Here is a 19,930-nt window from a genome sequence, read left to right on the forward strand (position 1 = left end):
AATAAGAAACTTATCTTTTAGAAGGGTGGAATAAAGAAATACGAGTCATTACTTTTTGTTTCTATCAGAAATGAATTTTTCACGTATATGTTATATATATATATATATATATATATATATATATATATATATAATATCATAAAAAATATATATCATTAAAGTTGCCCAGGATGCAGTAAAAATATAATTTGTTAATTTAATTTAAATAAAATTATCGTTATTTGAGATAACTATAAAAATTATTATAAGAATATAGTGTCTTTTGATTTATTTATTATCAAGTGTCAAAAATTAAAAAGAAAAGCTCGTTGTAAGCTAATTTTTAAATACTAATCGATTGATTTTCATTTTTATTAAAAAAACCATAGAAGTCTTTTCTTTAGTCTTCTCTTTTATGCAAAGGGGTTAATTTTTTAAAAAAAATTATAAAATCAAAATAAAAAATATTATACATGAAGGATAAATTATGTCGTATCTTTGATCTATATTTAGTTGTCTCAAAATACTATTTTTCAATTTTATCCCTACACTTTAAAAAATTTCAAATCAATCCCTAATCATTCTCACAATGCCCTTATTTAAATCGTTTAGTTTTGATTATATGATTCTATTCTAGTTTATCTATTTTCTTTCTCATATTTTAACTTGTTAGCGAGTTCAGTCTTTTCAAGACCAGATTATATAACAGTACTAAATTTTGCCCAAAAGCATATAATAAATACCTATATGCAGTGCGTTTTATAATCAATTGTATAGTCAACACTATCAGTGATCAAACCAATTTTTTTTTTAATGTATCATATTATATATTTTGCTTTTCATTTGTCTAATTTCAACTCGCAAAAAATGCTGATGGATGGACACACTAGTAACTAAACCATTAACAGCAGTGTGGAAGCAAAGCCAAATTCATCTCAGGATTTCAATTGGAAATATAAGGTTCATTATTGATAAAGTTAAAGCAAAACTCAACTTCTTCAACTGAGAGAATTCAAGATAGAAAAGAGCTTAGTGGGGGGAGATTGTAATCTGCTTTATGTCAAGTTGTATACTGCAACAAAAGGCATGAGAACACTTCCCATCCAGAGTTTCCCATCCTTCTCCTCCACTTCACTCACTGCTTTAACAACTTTCCCCTCACTGTCCTCCAATATCTGCACAAGTTTACCTTCAGGGCTATACTTAACTACTACAGCATGTGGGTGACCTCCTATTTGAAGCAGATATTGAATCTTTGTTGGTATAGGAAGCTTGAGTATGGCTTTCCTTATCTTTGGGTAGAGACCATTAAGATACGCATACATATACCTTCTACAATGAATAGCCACCCAAAAATCACCATCTTCATTCACTCTCACATTGTCTGGATATCCAGGTAGAATGGCTAAGATCTCTGAAGTCCCAGCTTTATCTCCTTTCAGCCAGTATTTACGTAACCTGCACAACAAGTAATGATATGAGAAGGTAACTCTTGCATTAATCAACATGAGTTCCAACATAGCAGTTACTAATATTAAGTTCAAATTAAAGACTATTAGCTAAAGAAGAAAGATTCACTCACTAGCTTTGTTTAATAGCTATCAGCCAACAACAACCAAAAAACTGAATTTGCATCATTTCCAATTTGGAAAGATCTCTATTACAATAAGTTTTTGAGTAAGTAAAAAAAGGAAATGGTAACCTTCCATATGCAAAATCAAGCATAAAGCATGCTCATATAAGGGTAAAATTGAAGATACAACGCACATAGGGGAGAAGTTCTTAGGTTCCCCTGAGCAAGAGAAATCTTTTGCCATGTGTCATTAAGATATATTCAAGTGGGAAACACATTCAGTAATACAAAACAAGAAATTTCTCTTACTGTAAGAGCAACCCAGAATTTCTCCACAAAGATCTATGTGATTATTAGATTCACCTGCCAACAACCCCTTCACAGAAGACAAAGAAGGAACCATCCTTGCTTAAGGAAATGCCATTTGGGAATTGAATGTTCCTTGCAAGAACAGTGGTTTCCTTAGTGGTAGGGTTGTATTTCAAAACCTTGCCACTGTCGTCCCCAGAAAATACCAGCTGAATGAAATTCCTGTTCAAAAATTACGTCAGACCCAACAAAACAAGACAGATAAAACAATACAATATCAGCATATAGAACTCAAAGCTCCGAAAAAAAGCAATGACTTATCAGAGATCTAACACCTGCGCAACTAATCATATGCTCAATGGGCTTAACTCCCTCATAATTAAAGAATCCCATGCAAACTTGTTTAAGCAAAAAGGTCACTCAGAGATTTCACAGATGCATGTTGGATTTCATATTAAGTTTATGATGATCCCCTACATACACTTCCCATAAATTTCCTAATGTGTTTCTCTGTTTTGTTTTTTGGTCGTACTTATCAATCAGTAAGAAAATGTAATCAAATCTCAATTATTATTACTACTTGGTTATCCAGTCTTAAGCTTTGTAGCATTGTCCGAAAGATCAAGGAATGTAATATGCGAATTAAATTATATTCACTCAATAATACCCCTTACATACATTCTAAACACCATCATGCCATTTCTTAATTGTCTATGTTTTAGTAAGAAAGATAACAAAATAATTCATTGTCAGACATTGGATTTACTTCAGCTGTTTACCAATATGTGTGTAACACCATTCTATTAACAAATAGTAATAAATTCCCTCCACTGCCACAATGCATGTGACAACATAAGAGTTCAACAATTGTACACAGTAATCAATAAATCAAGTTCTTCAACTATTTTGAAATACTTATACCCAAAATAGTAACAATTTCTAAAAGTAAAAATTCTAATAAATGAACACAAAACCCTACCTCCTCGGATAAATACAACTGCTCTCCGTGAAATAAACATTCCCTTCCTCATCAACATCAACATCATTAGTAAACCTCAAAGGCACCCCTTCAGCCTCAGTTACAAGAGAGGTTGCTAAACCACCCTCAGGGCCCACCTTCAAGAGCCCAAAATATGCATCTGCAATGTACAAATCACCTGTTTTCTTGTGAAATCTAAGTCCCAAAGGCCTTCCACATATATGCTCAGTTTTCACAAAACTGAAAGGTGTCGCAGATGCTATAGGATTACACAGTTCTGACCTGCATTTAATCAACTATATTGTTAACAGAGTCACATTTAAATACACAATCTAATTATCCATTTATTCCATATATTTTTCAAAACAACAACTTATATCATAAATTTAACCATAAAACTACTAAAACAAGATAAAAATAACTTATTTTGATAAACTACAAAGTACCCTTAATTTAATTTTTGCACATTGTATTGATACAACGTGATGTGTGTAGCATTAAGGAAGAGAAAAGTGACCTGTTGGGGGAGGTATAAGCAAAGTCAACCCAAGAGTGACCATTCCAGAAAACGATTCTGCCATCGGCGAGACCGGTATAAGGGCCACGACCAAGAGGGTCAAAGGCAATGCTCTCTGGACCCTGCACCTCATTCAAAAACTTTATCTCAGATTTTTGCAACAAGTTGTGTTTGTCTTGCTGGGTAGGAACCTCGGACCATGTCGGCATGTCAATCTTTTTGGCGTCGAAGTCAGGGAAGTTCGCTATTGGGCTGTGTTTGAATGGGTCCAGCCCACAGTACACCGCCAGTAAGAGCAGCACGACAGCGAGGCCTCTACCCACAGCCATGGCTACCGGAGAAAAACGGAAGTTTGAAGGGAACAGTGTGTGTGTCAAATGTGAATGTTAATACCAAAATATGTACGTTGAAAAAATATCATCACGTGTGTGGTGTGTGCAGACTTACTTCCTCAGAAGTAAGAAAATCAAATATTTTTATTAGAATTTAAGTATTTTTCAAGTATAACTAATTTTAAATTAATAATAGATAAATTTTTATTTTTATCTTGCTTTACAGTTAATACAACTCTTGTTAAGTCTGTTTGAAAAAAATTATAAAAAATATTTTTATAAATTTAAAATTGATTTGTTCAGATAAATGTTTATCTTAATTATTAAATTTATAGCATAAATTATTATTTAAATAAGATGTGTGTTAGAACTCATGCATGTTAAATTAATCATGACCATCAAGAACATAGATTAACTTATACTTAATTTATGATTTTAAATTTAAATTCATGAATCAACATTGAATACTTTAAAAAGACTTTGAAATGCATGAGAGTTACCAGAAAATCAGCAGGTGGGGCGATTATAATAAGTAAAAACGTGGGGGCAGCCGTTTTGTTTGGTTAGTTTGTAAATTCTACATAGAATGGGGAAGAGTGGGTAGGTGAGGCATTTTCTTGTTAGTGCCGGTAGATGTACAGTACAGTTAAGCGCTTTTCTGTGCATTAATATTTTCTTCATCCTATTTATAAAAAAATAAAAAACTAAATTATCAAAATTAAGAAAAATAATTAAGTTAGTTATGTTTTTTATAAATATAAATTTTGTTTTAAAAATACTCATGATATTAAATAATATAATTAGTAATTTATATATTCAATGATACTAATAAAAAATATTAAAAAAAATAACAATTAATATATCTTAAATTTATAATTTATTTATTATAATAAAAACTAATAAAATGCTCCATTTTGTTTCTTATAAAAAATATTAAAGGTAGTATTAATTAAAAATTATGTGAGATTCAATTTTTATCACTGTTAAATTAATTTTTTTATGTATTTTTTATTTTTTAATAATTTTAATTAATAATAAATAATATATTATTAATTTTGTTTATGAAAATAATATTTCAAAGTGAGTGGAATTTGGACTTTGAATTTTAAGAATACATGACTTGCACAGTATTCACTATCTATTGGAATAGAGTTTTCTCACTATTAAGATGCCTTGAAAAATATGTGTAGAGATGAAATTAAGTCCATGAATTTGAAGGGATTGAAGAAAAACAATCAAAAAAATACAAGGCCAAATAAATAATGCAATTTGATAGAACAATATATAAATAAAAAAATAGGATATTAAAATGTAAAATATTATCAATGTATATAAAAGTTACCGCAGAAAAATAAGTTTTAACTTAAATTTGATTACATTCAATCTGACTTGTTTTAATATGAATAATCGGTGAATAAGAAATTATCTATTATAATTCTTTTTTTTATTTAAATGATATTTTAAAAGAAAATTTAACTTATTTAATAAATAAATAAATAAATTATAATAAAAGATTTAATGTAGAATCATTGGTATTTTTCATCATTCTCTTAAAAGTTGAAAACATCTATATTATAGTGAGATTAATTCTTTAAACTATTTTTTAATGTAATTCAATTAAATAAGTTATTTAATATGAATGTTATATCAATAAATTTAATAATTAATTTTTATTAGTTTATGTATTTTTTTAATCAGGTCGAGTTAAATTACATATTCTGATTATTATTATCTGATCTTTTCATTCTAGGTTATTATTAAGGGGAAAAAAATAACTTCACTTATTTTTGTTTATGGACCTTTTGGGCCTTGTTTAAGTCGTCCAGGGATAGAAAAAGGCAGTATTCGGGCTCTTATTATTGCCGTGTCAAACTTTTACGTTTTTTGGTAGCTACTAGTGGGATTTTTAGGACAACTGAGAGCTAGCAATTTTCAGCAATTCTTTTTTTTTTTTTTGCCTTGTATATATAAAGAATTCTTTAAAAAAAGCTTTAATGATCTTTACTATAAGAGATGCACTTTGTAATTTTTATGAAATATTTATTATTATTTTATTCATCTTTAGTAAGTAAAATTAGTAGTAACTTAAATTAAAATTAATAAGTCTAGATGTTGACAGTAGAATTATTTTCAATGATATTAAATAAGAGGTCATTTTTTATGTAATAACATTTTAAAGAATAAAAAATTACTACCTTTAATCATTTTACTAGTTTACATATGTGAAATTACTGATTTCAATAAATAGAGAAATGAGTGCATGATAGCAATATAAATTAAATGGCATAAACTTATGCTTAAATATGTAAACATTTGACAAATTTACATAAGTCTGCAATCAAATAAATCAACACACACTATTTAAGAAAATGGTATAGGAATAGTAAAGTTATAGACCTGTGTAGATATTAATGGTTTGAATGGGGGCAGCAAAAAACCAAAAATATATTTTTCAAAATATTGATTGGTATGTGGAAGAGTTACTTCCTCCACAGTAACTTAAGCTTGAAGTTTAGAGAGTAGGATGAAGTTCTTAGGGAACATTATCATTTAGAGGGAAACTTTTTTTTATCAGCAATTGGAACCTTTCTTTTTATGCAAATGATAATGCGTACCAATAACCTATTGTCGGCCCTATATCATCAATAACTTCTATTCTTTTAATTTTATGAAAACAAAAAGAATAATGTGAAAACTTTTTAATGTAATTTTGATAGTATATTATTTAAAAATTTTAATTTATTATTTAAAAAAATATTATTTATTAAAACAAAGTAATATAATAAAATTAAATAATTTTATTTTGTTATAAAAATAATTAATAAAAAATTTCAAAAGTTAACCGGATAGATGAATCTCAATGATGTAAATTTTCATATAAATATATATTATTATTTAGAGTTTAGATTTAAGTTAAATAAAAAATTTAAATTAAATATAAATATTTTTATTATTTATTTACCAAAACTGCTAAAACCACTGCTGTGTGTACGAGTTTGGAACATGACTAATCTATTATATGGATTAGACCATTCACTTGACCGATCGAATCAGTTGACTTGCTCAAAGTTTGATGACACTAAGCCAACCCGTTCTTTACAAATAGTTTAATTTATTTTCATTCCTACCTCAAATCAAAATACTCTTTAATTAATTAGCCTTAATTGCCAATACAAACATCAACAACACTAATGATGTTGACATTTGCCATAATGAATCGGCATCACCAATGATATTGTACGACTTCACTAGGTAAGGCATAATTCCCTTATTTCCATAAACACAAACTAGGCTTCGTAATATACTTTTTACTATAAATATATATATATTATTATTATTCACAAACATTTTTTCAAGGTTCAAACTTGGTTTAGAATGACATGCATAGTTCACTTCTTATATTCTAGGTTTTGGGCATAGCAAGATATTTTTAGATGATCCTAATGTTAAGATGCGTATATTATTTATGTTGTCAAGTATCTATCATCCTAGTCATATAAATCGCCATTGTATTTATTTTAATTTTTTTTAATATTATATATATAATAATAATAATACAAATTTAATTATATACGTTAAAATTAATTTTTTTTTGTTTCTAAACATTTAAGAATTATATATTTATCTTGGACATCTCTCTATCATTCTATTTTTGTGTTTAATAATAATAAAAATATTATAAATAATAGTATTTTTTTTTCACAACTATACAAGTTATTAAGATTTTATTTAGATGTTTAGAGAAAATAGAACAAAAGAGTTTGAATGAGAGGAGAAAGAAGGATTAATCCCATCCCTTGCATAAATATTTAATTTTAAGAAAGAAAAATGACAGAGGTTAAATTATATAAATAATATTATTATCTTTTATATTTTTGTATTTGTATTTATATTTTTAAAATAATATAAAAATTAATTTTTTTTCTAAAAATTAATATTATTAAAATTAAAAATTGTATTTTTATAATTTAAAAAATTCAATTTTAAATTTAATATTATTATAATTATTTTTTCAAAAAAATTTCATATATTTTAAAAAAATTATAATCGTGAAAGAATATGAATAAGCGAGAATAAAGCCCTTAGATCAGAGAACTCAAAAAAATCAACAATAAATTTTGAAAAAAATTTTAAAAAAATTATTTAATCTTTTTTTAATTAATTAATTTTTAAATAAAGATTAAATTTTATTAGCTTTTTTTTTGTCCCCTTCCTCTTCTCTTAATACGACATTTAAATATAGCCTAAATTTTCATGATTATGTTATGTACATTAGGATAAATTTTTTTTACAAACTTTTTGAAATTGTTATATCTTAAGTAAAATTGAATATTTTGGGGAACCAAACTTTTGTTTAAGAGGAGGAAAGCTTCTGTAAGTTAAATTAAAATGTGAAAATGATCTACATTCTTACGTTGTGTTACACAACATTTAGTCTTAAAAGTGATGTGTTTCGTTTGTTCCTTTCCCAAATCATTTTATTATAACAAAATATTTTTTTTATAAATTAAAATGGTAAAACGGAAATAACAACCCCTAATTGGACTAAAAAAGACTTTAATGATGCGCTAATTAAGGATACTTATAGGGTCAACAAAAAAAGTTTTATAGAGACCTATTAACAAATTTACTACCTAATTGTAAGTACTCAACTAGTTTTTGAGTGTTAAAGGATTTCCATAAAAAAAAAGTTCCTTAAGTAATATTTAAGATAACTTCAAAAGGAATTTGATTTTCAATTTTTCTCTGAAATTTTAATACTTTTACTTGTATTATCAAATTAACTTCATTTATCTATTTTTTTTAACTTTCATAAAATTATCTTAAAAAATGTAATTTTGTATTTTTTTTAATGAGACTTTTAATCATTACAGTAGTGTTGTATATGGAACGTGGTTATCTTTACTCTAACCTAATCTAAAATTTTTATATTGTTACTTTTTTCTAACTCAGAAGTAACCCGATAAAGATTCAATAATATTAAGAGAGGATTGAGTCAACTCAACTTGCCAGTAAAATATAATAAAATCATAGAATTAATAAAGTATAAATTAAAAAAATTCAAATAATAATATCAATATAAACATGATATCGTGATATATAAAACATTAACTCTTTAAATATCATTATTGTTCTATAATTATTTTTAAAAGTATAGTTTTTTTTTCAAAAAACACAACAACAGTACCAAGTTGAACAAAACTATAACCTAAACTTTCCTCAAAATACATTAAGTATCTAAAAACTAAAACTTATCAAAATTAAAATCAGAACGAGACGCATTGGTGAAACAAGTCAAGTCTTGTACACCCCTTGATGCAAGTTCTCTCTCTATATATACAGGTAATTGATAGAATAGTTTCCCATTTTTTCTCCCCAATTATCATGCTTAGTTATATTTGTTTGATTAAAAACATTCATTGTATAACATTGTGACTTACACGTTTTGCAGTCACAAAAAAATCAACTGTAATTATATGTGGTATATATTCAAAATTCTATTAAACCTGTATCAATGTAAATTGTAATTCCCCCTAACTTTAGACAAATAGCCATTCTGGTCATCATCTTTTATCATATTTCAAACGTTTGTGATTGATTCCCTGGGTACTAATTATTAATAACTAAATAATTAAGCACATGAATGCAACAATAATACAAAAACGTCAAAAACTTTCGTGTCTAGCTAGTTGTCTTTTTATTGAACAGTGGAGACTCATAATGTCTTAATTTCTCTATTGTATCACAATGAATGATGTTCAAAGACAATGTGTGAAAGACTGAAACTGTACAAACGTGACCAGGGTGCTGATGGACATGCAGCGTGTCTTGTACACACAGCGCGCAGGCATCAACTTTTTAGTTGCTACAAGTTATAACTAAATATAGAAAAAACCCAAAATCCTTCTAACCTATTTGTCTTCAGTGTTAACTGTTGTCACCCTGTCACCACAATAGTCATATAATTAAATTTCATAAATGTTTTTCTTTTCTTAATTTCTACTTTCAACATTTACAACTTCCTCTTTTTAAAAAGAAATAAAGAAAGAAAGAATATGTTTCTCCTATTTTGTTCCTCACTTTTATTTTCTCAATAAGGAAAGTTTAGGGAAGTGTAAAATTTAAATGAATAAATACAAGCAATCTTTAAAATTTTTAACATAAATCTTGACAAATGACATGCACATGTGGCTGTTTGGTTATATGCTCCTCTAGAGGTTCATTTGTAGTTTTCAATCTGAAATTAATCAATGGTTTTACGTTAATTAACTGGATAATCAAGAGAGAGAGGGAGAGAGAGAGAGAGAAACCGCGTACTAATTAATGAAAAATACCACGTTGAGACTTTCACGGGAAAATACATGAATGCGTATAGGAACATGTCTAATCACTTTACAAGCAGTACACGCCATAGATAAGCAGAAGCAAAAATGGACAAAAGTTAATTTCCATCACTTGCCATTTCCATAGTCTTTTCGATGTCATGATTAATCCATGTTAAGCTTTGTTGACTTCATTATGTGATTAATTATAATGCATTAACTTTCAGAACTTCGCATTAATCTTGTATGGGAATGTTTGTTTTAGATTTTGGAAGCGTCGTCGACCAAAGTATAGTTGATTTGTCTTTATTTCATTTTGTTTTATAAGTAAACCTGTTTGGCTAACTTGGTAAGAAATCCATTTTAACATATTTTCTTAACTGAGTCTTGTTAACAAGCAACTTAAAGACACTGGTTAAAAATTTAATAACTAAATAATATATTAAAAATTACATTAGAAATATGCTAATTTTTTAAAATATTATTATTTGAAGTTTAGATTCTTAATGAGTTTCAAATTTAATTGTACTTTAAATGGCCAAAGTCACACTTTCTTTTTACTATATAAACTAATATTTATACTTTCTTTTAGTATTTTTTTATTTTAGAATAATTTTTATATATTTTTTAAAAAATAAAACCTAATAATGTTTAAAACATTGTTTCTGATTACGGTTAATTTTTAATATTTATTATTAAAAAAATTATCAAACCTTAAATAAGTTTTTTCTCTATTTGAAGCCAGTGTTTATTATTATTGTTGTTATTTTTACAGCAATTTTTGTTTTGTTTATTTATTAAATATTTTACATATTTTTATAAATTTACTTTAATAACTAATATTTATTTGATAAAGATGATAAATAATTGAAATATTTAATATAATAGATAAAAAGTATAAAAGAAATTTAAATAATTATTTTGATCCTATTTATAAGACACTTTTTATAATTTTTTATGAAACATCTATTATATTTTTTCATTAGTGTTTAACAAATACACTAAGTGAAACCTATATTAAAATTAAGAAGAATAAATACTAATAATAAAGTTAAGTTAAATGTTATAAAATTATCATATTGTAATATTTTTAAAATATTAACAAATTAACACTAGTTTAGTTAAGAGTCATACAAAAAAAAAAAACAAAAAAGAGTAATGACTTTTTTTTATAAAAAATTAAACTACTAATTAATTTGTAGTCATAAACATAAATCTAAGATTTTATAAAACATAAAAAATGAAAAACGTTTGTAGTCATAAAACATAAATCTAAGATTTTATATAATGTGGATTAAAATATAAAATTTGAAGATATGATTCATGAAGAGCCCTTATCCAAGGTAGAGAAATGAAAGGGTTTGTGATGGTTGCATCTTTGACAGTCATATAATAGAGAGAATGCAGATTGGATAGACACAAGTTCTAAGCAGAGACTCTGATCCCTAAAAGCAAAAACTCTCTCATCCCTAAACATTCATTCCAAATTTCAAAGCATTAATATCTCGCCCCCCTCGTCCGCTACAGAAAGCCAGTATGGTTAGAGATGGGTCACTCCCACCCACTCATTCTCTCAATCATAACACATCTTCACACCCCTTCCCCACTCTCAAAACACACGCGCCCACACGCGCACACACTTCCCATAATCCATCTTTTCTTCCTAAATCAAAAACCACTAACCCCACCCCCCCACTTCACTAGTTTTCCCCGACCAGACCAGTCCCATCCTAACCTTTGAGATTTTGTACACATCCTTTCTCTCTCCATCTCTTCATAAAACCATAAAATTTAAATTTTAAAATAAAAAAATTAAAATTTCTTTTTTTTTTTTCGTATACCCTTTATTAATTCCCTTCCGGGTCTTCTGTAAATCCTTGATGATCATGTTCACTTTTCTTTCAGCCAAGTGATTCTCTCCCCCGTGATCTGCCTATAAATCTACTAAGCACACTCTCAAAGGATACAGTCACATATAGAGAAAGCAAAAAAAAAAAATGTCAATGGACTTGATGGCAACCGAACGTGTTTGTTATGTTCACTGCAACTTCTGCAACACCATTCTAGCGGTACTATACTCTCTCTCTTTCATTTATTTTTGCCATATTCTTCTAAGCTTTCTGCTGTGACACGCCTTTCATCAGCTAATTTGGCAATACGGGTTTTCTGTGATTCCTTTAATCGAGATCGTGAGATGATAGAAGGGCAAAGAATAAAGGAAAGGCACTTCTGGGTACCCATCAAAAAGCAAAATTCACTTCAGACCTAATCAGAATGCATGTATATAAATATATATGTGGATGAAAACTAAACTGTTGGAAAGCTACAGTGACCCCAATTTTATAAGGAATCCATCACTCCAGTTAATTAAATAATTTCGTGACCTTTTTATTCCAAGAATTCCACTCTTATCTTATATTTTATGAGAAAGTGTAACTGGGTTTTGCTCCCTTTCTAACCTCTACCATGGTGAGAAAGTTCATATATATATGTTTGTGTGTGTGGTGAGTTTGGTCAGAGGCAAGAGAGATATGCAGCCCAGTAGTAGCAGAAAATTAAAAAGTTACAGAAAAATTAAAATTGAAACTTCTAGCTAGTCGTACCAAACAGCACAATTAATTGTGAGAAATAAAGGAATTCTATGAACCAGATGCAATCAATTTTTAGATGCTTATGAATAAAATGCACACACAGGCGCAGCCATGTATAAGATCTACTAGGGTTGTTATTCCCAGGTATTAGGGTTCCCTTATTTTGTTTCTAATTTTAAAAAAATGGAGAAGATTAAATAGCATCGTTGATGTATATATGATTTCATATGCTAGATATTGTATACAAATTGTACCGTTGTTTTAATTTATGAATACTTTTTTTTTGCTTGCTTTGTGTGTACTTGTGCGTTAAATTTAACTCACAGCTCACGAATCCATGTGATGGTACGCAGTGTAGTTTCTCTCTCCTCAGTCTACGATCACTTAATTGCCTTTCTGTGGTGATGAGGGTGAAGCATCGTCTTTTATGATATCGTATATATCATCAAGTTCTTTCACGGTTTCAGGCTTGTTGCTTCCCTTAAGTACAGAGGCAGTGTCCTCTCTTTCTTTCTACAATAACTTGTGGAGATTGTGAATTCATTTCATCACCCCAACATCAAACTATATTCTCTCTCTCTTTCTCCCTTTTTTTTACCTCCTGATTTTTTTCTCGTTATTTTCTGTCTCTTCTTTCATCATAGCAAAGCTGTTGAAATTAACTACCCCTTTTTAGAAAGCATTGCTTTCATTCTCTCCTATCCTCAAAGGAAGATCTTAACATTGGCTAAAGGGCTAATTTGCTTCATAAATCGTGATATGATGTTATATTATTAGCGTGTTTGGCTTCACATTAATTTACGATGTATATGGATCTACATTTCTTTCAAATCAACTAGTTCTAACTTTTGTGTTAGATTTTTCTAACGCGTTTCCAAACACACGCTATATCACTCTCCTTGGTAGTGGTTAACGGTGGTGTGGTTCTTCAAGGCCTTGCTTGATGGTTCGTGTTCCAGTCAAGTCGTTTTCACCCTCTCTCTTTCCTCCACGCTATGAGCAACAATTTCTATCTTTTATCATCTTGCCTTGCAGTGTCAGCAAAAAGTGAAGCGCACCAAGAACAAGGGACATTGTGAGAGAGTACTGAATTTTAAATCGCCCCATGTCAGGTTCTGAGCTTGCTAGTTGCTGCTGCTATAGATGTAATGAATATACCACTACCACACCACACTCTCCCTCTCTAGCTGCACAGTGGACACACCCTTTAAAAGTAGACCTCTCAGAATGAATGAGAAAAGATTACTGCACTCATTTCTCTCTCTGGCTGCTTATTTATCATCTTCTTGATGACCTCTTTCTTCTGGCAACTATGCATTTTGTTTTTTTCTCTGCCCCATTTTCATCACCTTATATAAATGCTGCATGCTGCTTTGGCAGCACCTTTCTTGGGAATGTGAAAGCATAAGTTCCCCTAAATAAATATAAATATATATATACATGTTAACCTTTTTTGACAATATGTGAAGCTTGATCTTTCAGCTCTTGTTGATTTTCAGTTCTTGTTTTTAATGGTCAAATGTATGCATACATGTGAAAAAGATATTCTTCTACTTGCTTTCTACCTATCTAGTGAAATTGTATTTGTCAAAAAAAATAAAAAATAGTGATGATAAATATTTGGTTTGTATTTGGAAATGGGGTATTGGCAGGTAAGTGTTCCATACAGCAGTTTGCTAACCATAGTGACGGTTAGATGTGGACATTGTGCCAATTTGCTATCAGTTAACATGGGAGCGTCACTTCCAACATTTCCTCCTCAAGATCCCCAGGTATATATATATATATTTCACACTTTTGTTTAATTCCCTATTTGTGACGTTATGGGCAACTATAAATGGATAATGTAATATAATTTCTTCATAGCCTTTTTTATGAAAAAGAAAAGGCTTGCATTTCTTGAAATGTGTTATGTGATATTTCATTAATTCTTGGGTAAATCTTTTGCTACTTAAGTCACAGAAACAGCACCTGAGCTTTGAAGAACCAAGCAGCAAGGAACTGGGATCATCTTCAAAATGTAACAAAATAGCACCATTTGAGGCAGTAGAGCATGAACAACCTAGGATTCCTCCCATTCGTCGTGAGTCATCACTCTATTAATTTCTCTCCTTTTTGTATTTGTTTTGGTGTCACAACGAATCTTAATTTGAATGAACAAACATACTATGTGGCTAGGCCAGCCTGAGGAACTTTATATTATGATTCACAAGTTCTACTTAACGAACAAAAAAGACTAAGGCTACTCACTCCACAACAGGCTGAGAAGCTAATTTAATACTATAAGTCTACAAGTAATAGCAGAGCAGAACAAGCTCATCACTGAGGCCACTAGCATAAAAACGAGTTTTTCTCCATCTGGGTATCCATTTTTTATTGTGGCCAATTTGGGCATCTTATTTTCTCCATCAACTTTAATGGCCCCCTCTAAGATGGTGACCTTACATAACAAAATTGACCCATCCTTAATTCATTGCTGTCAAGCAATGCCCTAGAACATATATATTATATCTTATATGCAATTATCCATGTGCAATTTCATTTTACAGTTACAGATTCCTCTCACCATATATAACAGCTCATCATGGTAATTGATACTGGCAATGGTATAGTAGTACTTCAGTTATTTAGTGGATGGATGAATTTTCTCGCTGTAAAGTGCTGCAATGACGACAAAATTGTTTGAGAAATAACAAAGAGAACCCAAAGGACTCTTGGGTAAACAAGTATAATTTGAATTGTATTTGAATGCCAAGGGCATATATATATATATGGTCCTTGATTAGTCAGTTCTGCAGCTATAGAATCTGTCCAAAAATGGGGCCTGCTCTTGCCAAAAAGAAATTTCATCTCAACCTGATGTTTTTGTTGATTTTATTAGAAAATCATAGTGAATATGGGACGTATATTTTTTTTGTTACAAATTTGTATTTTAAATTTAAATTGATGATGCTTATATATATATATATATATATATATATCAAACAACACAATCAATCATCAATTTATTATATATATAATAATAATAATAATAAAAAATTGATGATTGATTGTGTTTGTTGTTTGATATTATTGTGTCATTTTATTTATTTAGTATTCGAAACTAAATGATTTCATGATTATTCACAGCTACAGAGAAGAGACATCGCGTTCCTTCTGCTTATAACCGGTTCATTAAGTAAGTAGTCTTTAGAGCTTACTATTTTTATTCTACCTCCTTGCTTCTCGCAGTCTTCAGTCTGAAGGTGGGATTTGATCATGTATTATTCACTAAATATATTATTATTAACCTCGCATGAGACTAATTAAGGATTATATATATATATATATATATATATATATATATATATATATATAGAAAGAAAGAAAGAAAGAAAGTATGCGTAATTTAAAAAACAAATAGTGTCACTTGTTAGAAATAATGTATAAATTAATTAATAGAGGGGTTGTATGTTTTTAATCAAGAAAAATATCATTATAATAAACATTAATTTTAAGATACGTCGATATAGGCCTTATTTTTAAAGGAGTTTGATTTTATCGCAGTATGTCAACATATGCATTTGAGTTTATATATTCTAATAATAAAAATTAAAATGAATGTTAGTACTTTTGAAGGCAGTTTCATTTTCACTAAAAAGATTACAATTATTTCACTGAACGAAATTTCTTACTTAGAAAAACTTTTTTGGAGGACACAAAGTATTTGTATATATAGATATATACATTATTCCACTCCAAAAGAAAAAAACAAAGAAAAAGAAAATAGAAATAGATGATTTCATTCAACAAAAAATTAAAGGCAAATATTTTCCACTTGTTTTGCAGAGAGGAAATTCAAAGGATTAAGGCTAGTAATCCCGATATCAGCCACAGGGAGGCTTTCAGCTCCGCAGCCAAAAACGTGAGTTTAATCCAAGTTACTATATATTTCTCATTATGCAATCTAAAACACAAATGCATGCGATTTCATATCTTCTTTTCTTTTTCGTTGTTTTACGGGGCCACTTGTGTCTATTATGAGCACAGCCTTGTCTCTTCTATAAACTCCTTGCTGAAGGTGGCAATCCAATATTCGAACATGAATTATTGCAAGAAATTTACCAACTAAACCATCTAGCTAACCTTCATGGAGGGTCCATATTTATTTATTGATGTTTAACTTGAGGGTATGAGGGGAATTCACATCTTCAAACGGTTTCCATCCCCGGGGACCTTCTATTTTAAGTAATATGTCAATAAATAAAAACATGAATATAGAGATGAGAAATTGTAATCAAGCCATGGTTTGCACATATATAGAAGATGTCATGAGATGAAAAAAATAAAATGTAGCATATTTTGAATTATAATTTACAAACTATGGTTTAACCTAAAGAAAAAGTAGTTTTCGTTTTGCATTTCCACATAAAGATGATTTGAGAACCAAAATTTTGTTCAAAATCACACAATCGGGTTTTTGTATATATACGAACATGCTTTTGAAAATCAAACTCTGAATATGACAAAAAGAATTAGTGTTTATAATGGATTGCATTCTGGTTGTCATGAAGGGATCTCTTCAGAGACATGCATAGAGTTGATATTTAAAACTCCCCCGCCGTTAAATTATATTAACAAATATTTGAATCAGGAATATACATGGTATTATATGGAGTCTTGATATTTAACATTACGTTTTCTGCATCATTTAGATACCATTTTCGATATCAACATATACAACATATGTCCCATACAACATTAGGTGAGTCTTTCGTAGGTAAGTAGCCCCTGCACACGCACGGGAGCCAATCTTCTGTAAAAGGAAAAAGTTTCCGAAACCCACATAGCATAAAAGGAATGTGAAGTGACATTTCTGTGTAGAGATATTTAAGATATTTAATTGGGAAACAAAGTTCACTATCATTAAAAAAGCGTATGCAATTCCCTTTGTACATTGCCTAGAATTAGTACTCGAGTATGATCACTTTCCAAACCCAAAACATGAAAATTTTGAGAATGTTTTTAGTTAATACTATGCATTCTGCCCATGTATATGATGGTATTAGACGACAATTTTCAGTCACATATGCTATATAAAACCAGTGGCGATTTGTGTTTATATATATACACACACTTTTCTTCGTTCTATCTTATTGTTCCTATGACTATAGCATGCTCATCACCACATTACTTGAACGCCATATAAAGCCACATACAATCGAAGTAAATGAAAAATGAGACCTGATTACCTGACTTCTAAGTGCGTGTCTGGATACATGTAAATATCTTGTGAATATACGTTTGATATCCAGAAACTATATTGTGTAGCATTCATGTTACATTTGTCTCAGTAAAAATAATGCTGAAACTAAACATACACAATTAGTTATGATAGACTAAGCCTGTTCGAATTTATGCATGTTAAGTTGGACAAAAAAAGCATTATCCATCTCATCTATTAATATTTTCAGAATAAACCCTACTTAACCCTTAAGATTATAAGTGTTGGTTACTTTAATTTACAATTTTATATAGTTCTTATTTTAATATCTGTTTTGTAAAACATCAATTTAATTCTTAATATTAGTGAAAATTATATAAAAATTAAAATAAATAATGTTTTATAAAATTAGACATTATAGTAATTAAAATTATTAATTATACACTCTTTAACACACTTTTTTTAAATATTTTTTGTTATTGATTAGAATTTATTAAAAATTACAAAAATTACCTAAATTTCACATTTAATTTTTTAAAATTTTAATAATTTTTATCTAATAAGTAAAAATGTGTTTAAAAAAATATAATAAAAATTGTGTTTCTAACGCTTCTCTGAGGTAATTTGATTCTTTCGATGTTAAGAATTAAAATAAACATTTATCAAATTTTAAGTTAATTTGCAGATTATTACATGGATTATCCTGCAAGAGTCTTGACTATATATGGCATAAACAACTACGGTGTATTAGTACATATACTTTGTTATCCTATGAAATTTCTCTGTCTAAAGTGTGGGGATTGCCTTATCTTATATAATATGCAGTGGGCACATTTCCCTCACATTCACTTTGGATTAAAGCTGGATGGCAACAAACAAGCAAAGTTGGACCAGGGTGAAGGAACTGAAAAGTCTAAGGGATTCTACTGATATAAATGGAAGCCTGTGAGTATCAGCTTGTTTTTTTCATGCTTGACCTAAATCAGTGAAAAATGAGGTTGATCAAATTTCCCAATCGTACAACTGGGATGGGAAACTCCTGCAAAGCCTCTCACCAATGTTTAATAGTACATGTATTGCCCTTTTCTACATTATTGTTATGAAATGATTGCTATTCTTGTGATTGCATTTATTGTGTTAAATTTGAACACTTAAGTAAACGACACGTTCCTTCTATTATAATGATGCTCCTTTATTATAATAATAATAATAATAATCTACGTTAGAGTACATGTTTAAGAATTTATTTAAAATAAAGTGACATTAAAATGATTTTTTTACATATTTATTTAATCATAAATTGTCACATATTTAATTTTTTTATAATATTTATTTTAAAAACTATATTTAATAATAAATTTAATTAATTGAGAGTGCAAAAATATTTACATTAATAATGCATTAAAATTCATCTTTGATTTAATATCTTTCTTGCACACTAATTTTGAACACATAGAGATTATTACATCTTATATATTCTTTAATTTATTCTTTCTATGATAAGCAAGCATACCAATATTTTCACCCTCTTATCCTCGAGGAGGACCACATGAACATTTTTTTTCCTTTTTGGGTATATGGTGCTTCCTCCCGAGGGAGACTTTTACCACCATATTGCATAAACAAATAAAAGAACGGTAATTTTATTTACTCTTTAATTGACTCCTTTTTGTTCTTTTTTTTTTCTTTCTATTTTTCTTACTGGACCATTTTGTTCAGTTAATGGAGTACAGCCCTATTAAAGGAGCAACATGTAGTGCAGGTGCTGCATGCATGATCACCTGTCACACCCGCAGAACAAAGTTTTGTTTTTAAGCTTCTAAGTTAAAAAGGAACTGTATGGAAGAGAGTGAGGAAAAGAGACCCTAATTTCCTTCAGTCTCTTCATAAAATCAAAGAACAATCCAGGTTAAATAAACTAACGAAAAAAACGGCCTTAAGCAACACCTATATATATAATTATAAAGCAACATTATATTTATTTAAAGATAATAACATTCTGAGACTTGAGCATTATGTTCTATTATTTAAAAGGATTGTAACATGTTCTTTAACCGCAGTGTAATGTTTTTTTAATTATATATCAAATTGTTCTTGTAATTCTAAACAAGGGTGACAATTAGA

General features: G+C 28.9%; 2 protein-coding genes across 3 annotated transcripts; one reads left to right on the plus strand and one right to left on the minus strand.

The window, feature by feature from the left end:
• Positions 1-894: 894 nt before the first annotated feature.
• Positions 895-3,764, minus strand: LOC113858410 (protein STRICTOSIDINE SYNTHASE-LIKE 3-like). Its single transcript, XM_027491066.1, has 4 exons — positions 3,358-3,764; positions 2,841-3,122; positions 1,916-2,083; positions 895-1,437 (listed from the first exon to the last, which is right to left on the minus strand). Exons 1-4 carry the CDS (start codon positions 3,684-3,686, stop codon positions 1,035-1,037), a joined length of 1,182 nt encoding a protein of 393 aa, XP_027346867.1. The 5' UTR covers positions 3,687-3,764; the 3' UTR covers positions 895-1,034.
• A 7,845-nt stretch (positions 3,765-11,609) lies between these two features.
• On the plus strand, positions 11,610-19,685 carry LOC113858018 (putative axial regulator YABBY 2). 2 transcript variants are annotated; one of them, XM_027490417.1, is made up of 8 exons: positions 11,610-11,759; positions 11,918-12,081; positions 14,256-14,375; positions 14,560-14,686; positions 15,733-15,781; positions 16,432-16,507; positions 18,632-18,751; positions 19,526-19,685. In XM_027490417.1, exons 2-7 carry the CDS (start codon positions 12,010-12,012, stop codon positions 18,734-18,736), a joined length of 549 nt encoding a protein of 182 aa, XP_027346218.1. In that variant the 5' UTR covers positions 11,610-11,759; positions 11,918-12,009; the 3' UTR covers positions 18,737-18,751; positions 19,526-19,685. The 2 variants fall into 2 exon arrangements, with proteins under 2 accessions (XP_027346218.1, XP_027346217.1); XM_027490416.1 differs by lacking the exon at positions 19,526-19,685 and having other exon boundaries at positions 18,632-18,966.
• The last annotated feature ends 245 nt before the right edge of the window (positions 19,686-19,930 follow it).

Source organism: Abrus precatorius, unplaced genomic scaffold (assembly GCF_003935025.1).
Source record: "Abrus precatorius isolate BTA unplaced genomic scaffold, Abrus_2018 Scaffold2, whole genome shotgun sequence".
Lineage (NCBI taxonomy): Eukaryota > Viridiplantae > Streptophyta > Magnoliopsida > Fabales > Fabaceae > Abrus > Abrus precatorius.